Source organism: Anarrhichthys ocellatus, unplaced genomic scaffold (genome assembly GCF_004355925.1).
Source record: "Anarrhichthys ocellatus isolate YVR2014 unplaced genomic scaffold, GSC_Weel_1.0 scaffold10, whole genome shotgun sequence".
In the NCBI taxonomy this organism is placed as follows: Eukaryota; Metazoa; Chordata; class Actinopteri; order Perciformes; family Anarhichadidae; genus Anarrhichthys; species Anarrhichthys ocellatus.
The window spans coordinates 8516685-8533924 of record NW_022280040.1 but is presented as its reverse complement, the minus strand read 5'-3'; the positions used below and the strand labels follow the sequence as shown (position 1 = coordinate 8533924).

General features: G+C 42.1%; 1 protein-coding gene across 1 annotated transcript in view; it reads left to right on the top strand.

Moving 5' to 3' along the window:
• Positions 1-17240, top strand: part of myo3a (myosin IIIA) — a 47923-nt gene that overhangs the window by 10915 nt on the left and 19768 nt on the right. The window contains exons 4-12 of the mRNA XM_031850483.1: positions 4077-4181; positions 4361-4460; positions 9676-9752; positions 11821-11966; positions 14645-14710; positions 14860-15015; positions 15440-15481; positions 16439-16535; positions 17000-17113. Coding sequence (XP_031706343.1) covers positions 4077-4181; positions 4361-4460; positions 9676-9752; positions 11821-11966; positions 14645-14710; positions 14860-15015; positions 15440-15481; positions 16439-16535; positions 17000-17113 — 903 coding nt within the window. The remainder of the gene's footprint in view (positions 1-4076; positions 4182-4360; positions 4461-9675; positions 9753-11820; positions 11967-14644; positions 14711-14859; positions 15016-15439; positions 15482-16438; positions 16536-16999; positions 17114-17240) is intronic.

Here is a 17240-nt window from a genome sequence, read left to right as displayed (position 1 = left end):
ATTAATGCTAGTAGAAGCAGCAATTAGGTGCTAACATAACATTTAGACAAAAAGCTGCTGATCTCTGCTGTGAAACCTTGCATGTGTGAACATTTTAATGACTTTTGCAGAACATATATTTAATCTTTTTCAATATGTTATCACACCTGAAGCATCATCACAATGTTTAACACATCTTTTCCTAAATGTGTTGCTATTAAAAGACAGAAACACCTCGTTTGGAGCTGATGTGCACCTCCTCAGAAATCTATGCATCAGAGTCATAGAGACAGGCTGATGTTAACAGAGGGTTACATACAGGAAAACTGTCTGCGAATGGGCTCAGCCACTGGGAAATAGAAGAAGTAACTGGGCATGAAGGGCTTTTATCAGGACCAAAGCTGCATTGGCATCTTTAAGAGTTTCAGCTTCTCTGCAGAGATGGAAGCTCTTGTTAAACTGTCTCTGTAGCACTACATTAAACACGCCTTTATGGCAGCGTGGATGAAAAGAATCGTTGCTGAATAACAAGCCATACGACAGCACACTCAAGAGTTTGTCTAATGGCACTTACAGAGGAATGTAAGGGCAAATAGAAGCATTGTGATTTGGGAACTGGTCAAGACTGAGAAAAGGATGAATGAAAGCTTCTATGATGGAAGCTTAACCTTTCACAGGAGTGGGAGATGACTCAATCTATTGTGATAAAAGTCTTCCACAATAAGAATGATAAAGACCGGTTGCCACCTCGTCAGGGCGGTGCGACGCAGGTCTTTGTCTCCGGAGCTGACTGTTATCTGGGCCTCGTCCAGACCGGATTTTTGGCCATATGATGCAGTATTTGGTTTTATTTTGGTAACTTTTACCAAATTTTGGCTGCTTGATGTATTTGAATGAAGTTATTCTTGGCCGATATAACACTGGACCTGGGCCTGCATATCCATGAGTAGCTCAGCCAACAGGAGGAAATGGAAGAAAGCCAAGTATTCAAAGCTGATAGAGTCCAACCAAAATACATCTATTATCGTTCCTATTTCTTTCACTTAGATCTCCATCTAAAGCAGAGACATTGATTTATTTGTTACCCTTTTGTTCGTCCTCTCTCATTGGACCACATCGATTTATTTTGTCGGACACCTTCTAAAAGTCAAAAGTAGACCTCCGATGCTTTCGTTTACCCCCATTAGTCTCTGTCCTGACTCGTCCTGCCGTCGCACCCCAACCTCTACAGACATTAATTGACAATGAGGTTTAAAATGGTACTCAGTCTTTGCACTTTTCAATAAACGGTGCCAGAAAGTAGACACCTCGGCTATTGTGCTGGTGTAAACGATCGCCCCGCAGTCCCACTACGAGTGTTTCTCTCTGGAGACGATCCAGCGCGTAACACTCACAGAAGACACGCATGATTATTGAGTGCTGCAGATATGATGCAACTGCATACGTCCAATAATCAGGCAGCAGATAAGACACAATTTATATTTATATTTGCAAGGAAACGTACATCAGAGACGGTTGACTAAAAAGTCAGCACCTGTGTGTTTTAACGGCCGCTGTGGTTTCTCCCCGCTGAGTCAGGGGGCAGCCCTGTTTGTTTCATCTTTACATTTGTTTCATCCACTTCTTTTTACACGTCTTTGATCGTCTACTTTCATTTACATGACTAAACAAGCACCTGACCTCGTTTGTAATGGAGAATATCCCACTCAGTAGTCAATGAATTCAGTTTTTTTTTCTTTGAAAATTGAGAGTTATTGTGGAAACTCAGGAGACGTTCAAGATGAAGATGGAAGACATGGATCTGAACATTATTTAGAGAAATTACAGAAATTACAGGAAACAACCCTCACACACTACTTGTGATTAAATATCTGGACCCAGCGGAGGAAATCCGGTTCAATCTGTACAAGATTTAAATCAAACCAGCTCCGAAGTTTCATATATCAGTTTCACTCTGCAGAGGTTTGAGTCTTCACCACATCCCAAATAATTAATGTTCACGTTGAGCATCACTTTCTAGATGTGGCCTCCGTGGCTAAGGTGAGAGCGCTAACGTTTAGCTCTGCTAAATCCAGGGCACGGGGGCCTCTCATTAATATGGATCTGTCTGTCTGCCCGGTGTAATTTAATGATGACAGGTGATATGGCAGCGGTGATGTGGACTGACGTTGTCTGCGAGCCCCGGTGGTGTTCTCTGCTTAGCTGCGGTTTGTCTGCACGTCAGGTAGCAGAGAGAGGCAGGATTACGCTCCCCATGTGGCAGCTGAGATACCCGCCATCCATCCTGCAACAGTCCTCTGGGCTCCTGATGGACAGGTAGACTGATAGGCAGATAGAAAACGCACACTAGGCACGATGTTGAAAAACGTATGCCATTGCTTAGTCAAGGTCAAAGACTTGCTTCCCTTTCAGCATCTAATGTGTGAGGGGGGTGGGGTGGGGTCTATCGGTCTACGCTGGGCCCAAGTGCTCATATGGCTCCTGGGTTTGGGTTTCTGATGAAAGTTCCTGCAAAATGTTCTTCTTTGAAAGTCAAATCAGACTTACAGAAAGACACAGAATGACCATAAAGAGACGCAAAGCTACGACAGAGATGACAATAATAACCAGGAAGAGACACAAAGTAGTTGTTTGTTTCCAATGAGAGGATTTGCTGATATTAACTGTTTATTATCACTGTAAATGAAATGTGTAATATTTTTTTATGTTTAGCGAATTTGAGGATGTCATATTGGACTTTGAGAAATTGTGAGATGTTTCGCTATTTTCTGACAGTTTATAGACTAAACAATTATAAATCAACCAATTGAGACACTAATATGTATTCACATCTCTAAAATCAACTAAATGTAGTGTTTTGATCTTTAAAAAGGATTCACTGAAAGCGGAAGCAATGGTGTAGCTTTTGGTTAACGCAATTAGCCGCAGTACGTAGCAAAGAAACACTTTGACGAAATATGTGCACGAGCTTTCTGCCATTATGCAATGTTTTTGTCTGAATGTACTGCTCTGTTTCCATTTTAGTGAAATACATATTGCACTCTAAGCCCCATCTTTTCTCACACGTGCTGTTTAGTGCGATCGCTGCAGGGGACCGATTCCTATCCTAAACAAACACATGCTGCATGTCTGTTGCCTCAATAAGCTTTCAGTTTATAAGTGCGGGAAAATTAGTGTAATTATACAAGAGCGAGTGTTTACTACATAAAAAGATACGAAGGAAATTTCCTGTCTGACACAAAACCCTTTTTTCACGTGCGGTTAGGACTAAAGATGTGAGTTGAAATGCGAATTTAAAAAATGGAAAAAGAGGCATTTGTATGTTTAATATCTAGATTATATCTTTTTAACACGCAGAGGTCTGTGTTTACAAACAGTGTTCGTATGCAGAATCTATGCTTTCTCTTGGGGAGCAGCCCTCCAGCACTGATTGACGTCTTACAGCTTGTTTTTCCTTTCTTGCGTACCTCTGGCCTCTACCTCCAGCATCTCAAAGAAAGACCCAAATTAAGGGTTGTTATTGTTGCCAAGGGAACCTACGGGGTAATTTTCTGTAATTTTCCAAGAGGGATTGCTGTTGACGGTGGAGTCCGTATCCAGACGCAGTACACCATAAGAAGAATACAAAACACATGAAGTAAAACGTGGGTTTTCTTTGCCACGAGGACAAAGTGTTCATGCCGATTTTAATCTTGTTTCCAGTTATGAAATGCTCGATATACATGTTTCCATTGTCTGAAAGCACAAGAGGATGTACTCTATTGAAGATGATTTGTGCATGTTTTAATATTTACCCTGCTTAGTCAGCTGCACACACAAAATGTGCATTCTCCTCCTGGATTTCTTTTTCTCCACCTCCTGCTAAGCTGCCTCGGAAAGATAAGCCGCTGCAGATTGACAGAATTACCTCCAAGCATCTCTTTTCTCGCTGTGAAATCTCAGGATCGAAACTTTTTTTCATCCCCCGCCGTTTCTCCTGTGTGAAATTCTGAATGTCTCAGATGCCCCAGATTTTTTTTAGCACATTGTATAAGCTCATCTATAAGTGCTGACTCATGTCGGGTTTTTGCTCTTTTTGTGGGTTTTGTCTGTTGCAGCTCTGCAACGGTGGCTCTGTGACAGATCTGGCGAAAGGCATGCTGAAGAGAGGAGACCGAATGGATGAAGCCATTATTGGCTACATGTTGCATGAGGCCCTCATGGTGAGTCTGGCCTTTTCAATGTGCACGAGGGGAGACAATGATGTACTGTAGAGCTCTCAATAGAACGACCTCCCACTGAACACATTGTTTCGATGAAAAGATCTTAAAGCTGGATCATTTTGAAGGCAGGTGCTTGTCAGAAAAAGCTGTTAGCATCTGTTTTTTTTTCTTCTTCACAGGGCCTCCAGCACCTGCACATCAACAAGACCATCCACCGTGACGTCAAAGGCAATAACATCCTGTTGACGACGCACGGAGGCGTCAAACTCGTGGATTTCGGTACGCAGTGTGTCTGTTTTTATACGCATCCTCCTCTAATCAGTGAAAATCATGTCGTGGCTCTATTTAACAGAAGACGGTCAAAGCCATTACCTTCAGCCGCTTGCCAAATAAATTGTGCCACTAATTAGTTTCCTTGAGAGGTTGGGATGCGTTTACACAACCCGACAAGGTGGCAGACAGTTATGTTTTTCCATTACGACCCATCTTTTTACATTCCCCGGGAGACGGCGGCGGACATTGTTGCTCTTCACTCTTTGTTTGTTTCTTTTGCCCTGATTTGCTTTTGAGGTTTTTCTTAACCAAATGAGGCGCTCCGAGCAGCCCGGCTGTGTAGTTCTTGGATTGAAGGCTCAGGATAAGCAAAGTGATTCTGACTATTTCCAGGGGATGACTCACCCCTGCTGGAAAAACCAGCTGCCTGTTTTCATTACACATAAAATCCCCCACTCAACATGTGTGTAGGTTTGCATTCAGTCTGCTAATTGTGGACTTCTCTTAAAAGCCTTTTTCTAACCATGAAGCACAAAGTGCACATCTCTTATATAAGGAGGAGGAGGAGGAGAGGTATTAATGGAATCACTTAATATGTGAATGTGAAGTATAGCTAATACGGAGCAGGGCCGTCCGTCACCTTCGAAGCAGCTTCTTCCTCCTTACGAGGCCGTCGGAGATTCTCAACACCTGTTTATTTCTCCACTTTTGAAGAATTGAAGCCTTGAGGTCTTTAGGAATTAACAAGTTAGAGATGCAGTTCTAACTGTGCTTTCCAAAACGTTCCATAAATATTTCCTGATGTCTCCACCTGGTGATAAGTATGACTGCGTATTAGGGCCATTGCAGGTAAAAAAAAGAGAAATTACGGAGGCGAGGGAGGGAGGGAATATTCAGAGAGAGAGTCTAAATTTCCGAGATTAAAGAAGCTCATTTTCTGTGGGAAACTGTTTTTTTGATAAGGAACCACATCGCTTCACATTGCAAGGTTGGATCAAACTCAACACACCACAGACGCCGCTGTTTGCCTCGTAATATGTCTGCAGTGGATGACCAGATTAAATTATACTTTACAATCAGATTTGGCAACGAGGAAGTACTCGTGAATAACCCAATTATCATCCGGACTTTGAAGAGACATATTGCCGTGAATTGGGCCTGTTCAGTAGAAAACAAAATTTGACAGTATGCAGAAACTTTTATGTTATGTTGGTGGTTGTGGACAGGAGGGATCTGCACAACAGCAGTGTGTCCATGGACAGCCTCTTCACTTGAGCCGTCAAAAGAGTCCTTGAGCGAGACACTGAACCGGTAATGCATTTTAAGTCCCTCTTGATAGGAGTGGCACTTACATATCTGCTGGTCCAAGTCCAGTACCAGTCTTTATTAGGGTCAGATCATCTAGGAAAATGAAGATCCTGTCCCAGATATCTAATCAGCAATTACACAAAAAATATAAAATGTACCAAAGTATGAAATGTTACTCATTTAATATAATTATTGTCTTGTGTTGCTTGAGTTATATATAGTTTCTGAGCTCATACATTGTTTCTGCTTTTCAGATAAAGTATGTTTTACATACAGTTACATACATAACTGCACAAACATCACACAAATCTGAATAATTGAATATAAGATGTAACTAATGGTCACTGAGCCACAGGAAAGCACAGCAGTGATGTGAAGAAATAAGGGCTTAACCCGCACGTGACTAACGTAGCTCAAACGTAGCTCAAACGTAGCTCAAACGTAGCTTGTTACTTACAAGAAAATCTTGTAAAAAGTTGCAGAATGAGTACAAACTTTCACTGTCATCACAGTTTTAAGGACATCGTAGATATCCCACATATGTGACGTCGAGGCATCACAAACATCTAACCACTTCTGTTGTGTTATAGAGATATTGTTTTGCTTTATAGCATCTTATCGAGATGTTTTTTCTCTGGCTAAACGTGTAATTAATCTCTAAGATAGGAAGGGTACAGTATCAATGTTTGTGTGCCTGAGAAGATATTTATGACGTACAAACATTGCCAAGTTTCAACATGTTGTTTAGAGAGAAGCTCCTGCAAACCAGATAGGAAGTAATTACATTAAAGATTGTTGCATTATCACCAATAAGGACATTGCTGCATTCATTTTGACCACCTAAGAGTAGTTGCTGTGAAGCGATGAGAACATCGACTGCAAACCAAGTTTCTGCTTCCATGTTCTCATATTTATTATCAGCTCTTATCTTTCTGCTGGCTATTCAAAACAAATGCATGTCGGGATGGAGAGTAAAATAAGAGACATTCTCTTTGTGACAGTAAACAGTGGGGTTTATAATGAAAAATGAACTAAATAGTGAATGCTTAATAACTGTGGACATAGCACCAATAAGGATACGGGAGAAGTAGGAATAGACGTTACAATATGATGCCAAAAGCAGCATTAGCATCATCATGTGAGTATGATATGAGAAAGTTGAACCCTGCTTAGTGCTATGCTCTACCTTTGAAACAGAAAAGACTTCAGACCCACTCACACAACAAGTAAGAAGTGTCCTGATTCATGAACCACAACATTTTAGTACATTCATGATCCCCAGAGGATACTACTGACGTTGAAAATCCACTAATTCTTCCTCCAGCACAATGAGGTCGATATTTTTGTTGTTTAGACGAATCTATTGCATGGATTTCCTTGAAATTTGGCACAAATATTCATGGTGGCCAGAGGATGAACCATAATGATTTTGGTGATCCCCTGACCTTTTATTCAGCACCAGCAGGAAGTTCACATTTGTAGTTTTGAGTGAAATATCTTGAAGACTATTAGACATTTTGGTGAAGACATTTATGGACAACAGGATCAGAACTTGAATTTGTCCAATAATTTGGTTTACGTCCATATAGCTTAAAAACTAATGACATTAACATTCCTATCAGCCTAAGCTGCACTTTGTGTTCAGTTCTAATTAGCAACTGTTAGCATGCTATGCCATAAACTAAAATGGTGAACAACATGACAAACCTGTTAAACATTAGCTTGTTAGCATTGTCATTGTGAGCATGTGGATGTTAGCATTTAGCTCGAAGTAAGTTTGAGTTGAGGTGGCGTTTTGGTAGAAAATTGGAACATCAGGCATGAAACACATATGTGACTTGCATTTCAATGGAAAGATCAGAATTTCTCAGCTTTCTGTGACACCAAGTAAATGTCATGTCATCCATCTGAGACAAAGGTTGCAATGAACTGAGCTGATAAGACGTGGGACCCCTGTGCTGTTATCTCCCAATTAAGTCTTTGCAGACGTAATATTTTGGAAGTATGCAAAAGACAAATAGTGGAATCTCTCCCAGCCCGCGTACAGAGGAAGCACAAAAATGACGAACATCTTTTGATACTGCTTGTTTGCGAGCCTCAACATGGCTGACAGTTGACATTTCTATCAGATATCAGCTATGACGCCGTCAGAAAAGGAAAAGCAAAACAGGAGCAGCAGTTCAGAAATAGCCCGGCGTGTATAAAAACTTGCAGAGTGACGAAAACGTCGGCCTGCCTCCGTGCTGCACGACGGCACTGCGTCACGCTGGGATTAATGGATTTTCATGTGGAGGGGTGCACGCTACACTAAGCAGCTGAGGAGATAAAGCCCCCGCAGTGACTCATCACAGGCAGAGAAACAAAATGGCAAAGAGATCGACCCCCTCCCAAAAATAAAAAAGCATTGGAAGAAAGAGAGCCGCTGTTCGTTCATGCGTCTCTCATGAATATTGTAATTGACGGCGTTATCTCTGCGATGATTATTAAGTGTGGCCCACCAGGCTGCACTCCGGGCTAATGTAGTGGAAAGAGAGGGGCTGTGAGAGCTTTAATAGGGGTCTCTTTGTGTTTCTGTATCCTCACGTGCTCATATAACTTATGTGTATCGTAGCGGACGTGTGTGTCTGACTTTTGTTCTCACTAATGCGGGTTGAAGTGTTTCTGCGTAGTGGTTTTGTGGTTTGTTGACAGCATGTGAGCGTCCCTGTGTTTGTGCAGCCTCATGCATATACTGTATATCCCCTCCTGCACATGTTTCTAATCCCTTTACATGGTTTTGCCACAGATCTGTTTTCCGCTGCATTGCTCATCTCCACCCCTGGCTTTAACCCACCAGCAGCAACAGAGCAGCACTGTATTACTCTACTGTACCGACAGTAATGAAGCCGTCAGAAATGAGCTTTTACAGCTAACGTGCTGTTAGAAATACATTTCTGTTGTGTAAACCGTGCACACGTCTGCACATGTGTTCTGAACAGGCTTTGGTTGCATGTTCAGAAACAACCCCTTTATTTCCTCACAGGTTTCTGCTAAAACACATTCTGCAGAATATCAGAGTGAGGTTTTTTGCAGAAACTGCGATCCAGATTAGCGTAGAACAATACACGACGTGCTCCACAAGGCAAAGACATTGTTTCCGATGCAGCATGTCGAGCATCGGTAGATCACTGTTTGTTTGTCGGTAGCCGCTGTTGTCTCGAGGCTCTGCTTTTGTCCTGGTTGCTTGCTTCAGTTGAGAAAGCCCTGGGATACATTATAGTGTGGCGTAACACTGATTTGTCCAGACTGGACTGAACACACGATTGTGGGTCAGCATGTTCCTTGTCAGGCTTTGCAGTGCACAATAACGCACACGCATAAGGACACGCAGGCTCTCTGCAGTCTCATGTATGCTGAATTTATCTCTGACTTGATTGTTGCAACATGACTTTGTCCTATTTATATATATATATACGTATGTACGATAAAGCTAACTTGGCTAGATTCATAATATCTTGTTCTTAGAGACGGGGAAACGTCTCCAGCTGCCAAAGCCTGTTTACAGCTGAATTGTATTCAAATGTTGTTCCTGAAGTGCCCGGCAATATCGCCTGCAGTCACATAAGAAATTTGTAATTCAAAGCGATCTATCATTTTGAAGGCTCTCTGTGCATGTGCTTTGTTTTTCCCTCCTTGTCACTTTAGTGACAGCTCTATCAGTGGGATACGAGGGAGCTCTGAGAACCATTCTGGAACATATCAGTTGAGCAGCACCCCGCTGCTTACTGTTCACTGTTTCCCTCTTCACAGACCATCACTTTTACAAACCTGTCCGAAAAAAATCACATGTCAAGGAAGTTACAGAGAGAGTGCAAATTGTCTCAGTCCTCAGAGTCCTTTAGTGAGGCTAAAGTGTGCGTTCTCTTCCCTGCAGGTGTTTCAGCCCAGCTGACAAATACCCGTCTGAGGAGGAACACCTCAGTGGGAACTCCCTTCTGGATGGCTCCGGAGGTACAGTAAAAAGCCGGCCTGTGAACGCTCCCGCAGCCTCGTCTCTTTTCTACTACATTAGCCTGGAGCAGATCCCAGTGGGCCACAGTTAATAATCATCAGAGCGATAACACTGTCAAATACAATGTGCATGAAAAGAAAAATGGAATGGACGGCCTCCATCATTCGCTGCACTAGCAGTTCATATTCACAGACGTGATTACATCAGGAAATGAACCCCTCAGTGTCCCCAGTGTCCTTTACTTTTTATGGTAGCTATACCTTCCTCCTGTGTCGTGTAAAGGGTAATATAAAGTGGTCTTTCAGCTTGAGGTTCTTCATTCATCTGACTTCAGCAACACCTTGTAACAGTAACGATAGACGGCGTGTTTGGACAAAGTGTTGCAGATGGCTTTCATGTATATTTATTTGAACACGCAACACTTGAGGAAAACCTCGACACATATCCCATGACCACTCATCTTAATTTAACTTAACCTCAACGCGGATCAACATTAGATTAGATGAACCATTAGCGATCTCTGATAAGACATTAACATTACAGTCATTTAGCAGATGCTTTTATCCAAAGCGACTTACAATTCAGATTCTATCACATTTCTATACCATAAGCACAACTACGGGAGCAATTTTGTTATGTGTCTTGCTCAAGGACACATCAACATGCGACTAGCAGAGCCGGAGACGGGGATTGAACCGCCGCCCCTCTGATTGAAAGACGGCCCTGCTTTAGCCACAGTCGCCCACAGTCGCCACAGTCGACGGGTAAAGTTATACTCCTCTGGGTTTAAAATGTGCGGATGTTGTCCCCCGATTTGTCCTTCACAGTCCTTCACTTGTCAAATCAAAGTGAACGTTTTTACATGAGGTTTGCATGCCGTGCAAATTCTGCATCAGAATAAACGTGACGTGTTCAGTCAGGACTCAAAGATTTTAATCTCATTTGCGTAAAATGTTTGTCAGGTTGACTCTCAAGACTAGAACGTCTTTAGTCGAAAGGTTTATTGATGTAAGGAGTGAGATTTGTAAACAAGGATCGACGATAGAAAATTAGTTTGCTTTTACTCTGGGTCATACACAGTATTGCATTAAAAGAGTCTTACCTGCGTTCTCAAGAAGATCTGGTGGTGTAAGTTGTGGGGTAAGTTGTGTCACATCTGGACAATGTTGTACTTTTCGGATGAGCTATATTTTTATTGACTTTATTGACTGATGATTTAGGCTGTGTTACGAGTATATATTTGACTTTTTGGGGATATTTTGGTCATTTAATGTTCAATTTTCTTGCCAAAATATTCTGCTGATTTAACATTGATATTTTTCTTTTATGTTTGGTATGTAGAGGTATGACTGTCATTGTGTTTTCCATAAAGAAGTGTGTGTGTGTGTGTGTGTGTGTGTGTGTGCGTGTGTGCGTGGGTACACTTGTGTGTTTCAGGATGTGTTATGAGCGCTCTGGTAATGATTTGTCTGTGTACATAAGAACATGCCTATTGGGGGATTTGGAATACAAATTATATTGACTTCAGACAATTGACAATAATGGTGAACGTATGTTTGGGTGTGTGTGTGTGTGTGTGTGTGTGTGTGTACACATACCTCCCCCTCAAAGATGAAACCTATTGTTGATTGGGTACCATGTTGCCCTAAGGACATTGATGATTGACTGTGAGAGGGTGTGCTTATGTGTGTGTGTGTGTGTTTGTGTGTGAGCACTAAATTGCCCACAGCAGATGATGAGACTGCAGCTTTGTCTGAGCTCTTTTACACCGTTTATTGGGTTTCTTTGATGTTTTCATATGGATTTTGCTCTCTTACGTGTTTGTATGCGAGGGCTTACAAAATAAAAAAAGATTCCCTAACAATACGTGAATACTGACTCCCAAATAAGGAAGTAGGCCCAAACTGTACAACTTTTGTCCCGAAGGATTTTCTGTCTTTTGTTGTTTTCGGGATAAAGAGAGAGAGATTCTCTTAATACTGCTGAGTAGCTTATTAAATTCTGCATTTCTGTTAGAACATGTCGGTGCTTTTCTGACTTCGTCCTCTGCCCGTCTGTCTGCTGTAGGTAATAGCGTGTGAGCAGCAGCTGGACTCCACCTACGATGCTCGTTGTGATGTCTGGTCCCTCGGCATCACCGCCATAGAGCTGGGAGATGGAGACCCCCCCCTCTCCGAGCTCCACCCAATGAGAGCCCTTTTCAAAATACCCAGGTGAGCCTCCGTCACACCTACACAACACTCCATCATCATTATCAGGGGGCCGTGACTTAGACCCTGATTGAAAGGTCTCTTTAGGTGAATAAGTTAACTTATGTTTTACTGAATGACTCTTCTTTATGGCTAAAGATTAATGACCGAGGGTTTGTATCCTGTTGACATCTCACTCTGATGCGCATGACTGTGGTGACTCCCTAATTACAGCCGTTTGCTGCATGTCGTCACCTCTCTTTCTCTGCCTTTCTGTCTGTCCCTCTCACCACCCAGCAAAGCAGAACATGTCAGCTCCCTTATACTGCTGGATAGCTTTGATCTAAAACAAATAACACCATTTATTTGTCGATTTATATCTTGTGTTGACAATCTGAATCTGCAAAATGAATTAAAGTTTCCTCCAAAATGTACTGGAGTAGAAGTTTAAAGTAGCGTAAAAGTACATCTGCTGCTGCTGTTTTGTTAAAAAGCCTGAAAAAAGACAATGCTTTAAACTTGCACAACCTTTTTTTCAACAGCAGAGCTAAAGGAAGTTGACGTTTGCAGATTGTAAGAATGTAGAGACGGGGTATTGCTGCAATACTGCGATGTAGAAGAGCCACCTCCTGCTTCCCAACACAGTGATTTTCTTCTCTATACAGACTGTCAATATAAAGTACAGTCTTTTCATTTGTTTTTTCTCTGCGTGCAGAGGCTTATCCATAAACCACTATTCACATTCATCCTGTGTGTGGAGGCTGAGAGCACAGCCACACTTTTCATAATCTGTGTGTTTTGTGGACTGAAGGTGAAAAGTAATTGTTTATCTTATCCTGATTCCAGTGTGAGCGCTGCATAAGCACTTACAGACTATCATTCTACCGGCACAGCACTTTGTCCATCACTGCCCTGAAACGGTGTGCTCCTACACACACACACACACACACACACACACACATAGGACAGCTCCTGTGACATGGCTGTCCTGTGTGTTTGCTCTGGGGGTCGTGCTCCACAGGAGACATCACACAGCTTCCTCTGAATCTATGTGACTGCTGTAGCCAGAGCTTCAGGCTGTCTGTTCACACTCCTCACTTCCTCTCCTCTCTCTGCTCCGGGTTCACTCGTCAAGCACTCTCGGATAAAAAGCTACGCTGAGGGCATCGAACACACCTCGTCCTATTTAATTTAGGGTAAACACTACCAAATAGAAACAGAGGAGCATCAAGAGGACAACCCTCATATTCGATGGTTTCTACAAATGCCTGAATTCATCCCTTAGTGCAGCTGTTTACACTGTAGTTTATCATCATATTGTATTCAAAGGCTGGACACAATACAACACAATATACACCGGTAGTATTCCTGCAGCAACATTCAGTATTCCAGTATTTCTTTGTTTTAGTAGGCACCAGTAGTGGATGCAGCTTGTTATGCTCCCACCACTGAATATACAGAGTATATTATTAGGTTGAAAAGAAAACACTGCTCGACATTGAAACCTTTAAAAGAGCTGCATTTAACAATATTTAACAAAGGGTTTTGTCGTAAACATTTGGACATATAACATGTCCTACAGTACTATGTCCACATGTATCATAACACAGATAGTCTTTGCATTCGTTTGGATTCACCAACTAGACTTAAAGTCAAAAGTGGAAAGTTATTACAAGAGAAAAAAGTCAAAATAAAAAAAGGCTCTGACTTGTGAGAGAGATGGGGACGGATTGGGATGAAATTGTGTGTGTGTGCAGAAGTCAAATTCCTGCTCAAGGCGCCAGACTTTGGAGAAGGTTAAAGATTAAAAGTGCTCTTCTAATTATGCACACGTGCAAAGGTTTAAGCTTTTATCCTTCATTATGTGCAAAAGAGAAGATTTGAATTTGCCTCACATACTCTACAGAGATAATTCTTAGAGAGACACAGTGGGCAAATACAAAGTTAACTTCAGTAAGAGGTGTAGGCCTATAAAGAAGATGCATGTATTAAAATACATGCTCATATTTGTATCCAGGGAATGAAAAACTCTATTTATTTTATAGTAATTTAAGTGTGCCTCTTTGCCTCCAAACACTGTTTGTTTTCCTCCATAAGAAAAAACACAGAATTAGCAGAACTCCAAATTAATGTCTCATGCGTTTGCCGTCTACATTGGGTGTGTTGTGTGATAAACGGGAGATGCATGTCCTCTCATTAGACCAATTTATTGCTGTCGGAGCCAACGTGAAAGAGGCCCCGGTACATTAGCAGGCAACATTGTCTTCCCCACCGTTTGCCAAGAACCCTGTTGTAAAAAGGTGCTCAAAGCAGAACGTGGAATTACAGCAATTAGCTCCGTTGTTTGCCGGCTGTGAGGCTTGACCCCTTAACGATGTGTGTCTGTTTGATTGAGAGTTTTACAGGAGGAACCTAAAGCTTTTAACATCTGGCTATATATTTGATAGCAGGTGTTACTGACTATTGCTTTTTATGTCATAAAATCAGCTGTATCAATACCACCCAGCGGCACAGGTGGAGCGCCATTTGTTAGCGCCTCATGCCACCGCCGGAACGCCTCTGGATGTCCTCGATGATGAATAGTTAAGATTTCACTCCGTCGTTCCACTCGGTGCCTCGGCCTTTTGTTCTCCCGCCCGCCTGCGTAAATCCCATCTCATCTTATCTTTCCATTTATCTTTTCCATTTCCCTCCTTTAACAGAAATCCTCCGCCTACTCTCCACCAGCCGGAGCTCTGGTCCGACGACTTTAATGACTTCATCTGCAAGTGAGTGTGGATGCCATTGTGTTTGTTACGCCTCTGTGAATAGTAAATATTTACACTGGCGGTACAGAGCCAGGCACACTTTGAGTATAAATCCAAGAAATTCATTGCACTCCTCCTCCTCCTCTACGTTTTCTTCTTCCTCCCCTCAGATGTCTGATTAAGGACTTTGAGCTGAGACCAAATGTGCTAGACCTGCTCCAGCATGTGTTCATCAAAGACAGTGTTGGCAGAGAGAAAATACTGCAGAAACAACTGATTGAACTCATTGATCTCAACCAACAAATAGGAGTCATTGATAAAACAAGGTACTGTCTTAACTGTAGTTGTAAGTTTCCTTTCCAAAATCTCTCTGTGTATTTCTGACATATTTCTGTCTCACTTCTTCTATTTGTTTTGCAGTACGAGCAGAATACTCACACACCACGAAGTGTTCTGATAGATTTAGTTATAAAACCCAAGAAAAACTTACAGTCTGCAAGCCGCCCTGTCAGTGGGGTTTATATGGTCGGCTGCAGTTTAGCTTTTGCAGACAGTATAATCCAAATTACCCTCCTTGCTGGATGTTTTACAAGCCCTGTCACTCTCGCATAAACAACTGCTCGATCCTGCTCCAGCTTCACTCGAGGTGCAGGTCGCACGGTGTATGTCACATGGGTCAAAATGCCGGCCCAGTAAGTGTGTTTTTGCCCGTACGGTTATGCGATGTTAATCCTATTTCTGTCATTCAAGCCATCATGGAAAGACAAACAGAAGCAAAGAGAGTAATGACAGGTAACACATGCCTATATGACCTTTACGCCACAGTAGGAATAGTTGTAGTTGTAAACACATGTATTTGAAGTCAACTACATGGGCTGATTTTAGATTGGTTACATGCTGCCAACCTGTCATCGTAAACATTGTCGTCTTATGAGTCATGCTGTCACATTTTCTTTTTTTTTCTACCGTGTGGTCTTGTGTCGTCTTGTCATTTGATGCTGTAGTGAAACTGAGGTTGTGATATTTGCTGTAAACTGCAGCGGTTGATGAGCTCCAAACCTCACCAGCGTTCATCGCTAACTTTCAGATAAAGTTTAAGTAATTACAATGGAACATTTTCACCAAACGATGGCTGGTAATCAGATGTAATAAAACGTATTGTGACAAAATAGTAGACTGTGATAAGGTATTCTTAGAAACCACAGTCTTTGAAAACAAGATGCTGATTAGCAACCAAAGCATAAACCTTTTAGCTAGTATTTAAAATGACTTTTCCTAGTAAACAAGAAATATTTTATGGGAAGCTTTCCCACCTTTTCATGTGCATGTCCAATCAGTGTTGAAGGTGAATAGTCAATGGAAGCAATACTTTCCTCATTACTTGCTATATTGACCTAGAAAGCTAAGTTTGCAGCTTTGACGTTCAGAACTTCAGGCTGCTATTTCAGCTTGGATTTCCTAATTTCTTCAAAACAGACCGACCCTCTTCTTTACGCTTGTATTGCAAACTGCGAAAATGGGATGCCAAAAACAGAGTGCAGAGGATGTTATGGTAGATTTTAGAGGGATTTGGCTGAAAGAAGTATACGACTGTAGGAAATCAGCAGAGAGAGGTAGCTCGCTGCGGCTGCGTTAGCCGCGCAAGAAGATATGTGCTCATAATGCAGTGAATTTAGATTACTCAGAGTGTCATCTATACAATACATGCATTGCTCAGTGAAAGCTGGTTGTGGGTTCTGTGAGTTGTAGGCATGAACGCATCCACACTAAAAGAGGAGGCCACATGAAGACACAGACCGACACGGATGAGGTGGACGACCTCGCCACCCTAGAGGTTCTGGATGAGGTGAGAAAGTCGACAATGTCCGTTCATTTTTCAATAGAGTATTTATAGAGACACAATCCAAGGCCTTTCCCCCACTTTTAACTCAAACATCCAGCATGTTTTTACCCCCGATCCCCTCTGCTGTGAGTGAGAAAAACACAGCGCAATTTATCACGTCTGAGCGTTGCATTGACGTTTTGAATGAAACAATCAGTCTCAGTTGCCTGCGGATATTTCCACCCATCCCTCAAGACGAGGAGCTCTGCTGGTATGAAGGGAGGCAGTGCTGCCCTGCTGTTGTTGATGTACCTGTCCTGGCAGCGTGAATACAGGAGAATTAATCACCGTGTGACATGAAGATAATACATTGACGTAACAGGACTTGAGTCAGGACAAAAGCTAGAATATAGCTTGTTATCTACAATAACATGGTTCTGACAATGTGATGTTGTTTACTAAACATTTTAAACCTTTTCCTTTTTAAGAACACGGTCACAGAGCAGCTTCAGAGTCGCTATGGACAAGATCAAATCTACACATACGTGGGAGACATCCTCATCGCAGTCAATCCTTTCCATAAGATGGAGATATACACTCAGGTCTGTTTCCGTGCGTCTACTTAACAAACCCGTGCTCAATAACGCACTGAATGTAGCCCAGCATACCTCATTAGTCTCTCTGCAGCTCTTCAGTCTGCTGCATCCCTTCCAGCCTCACCTGCACACA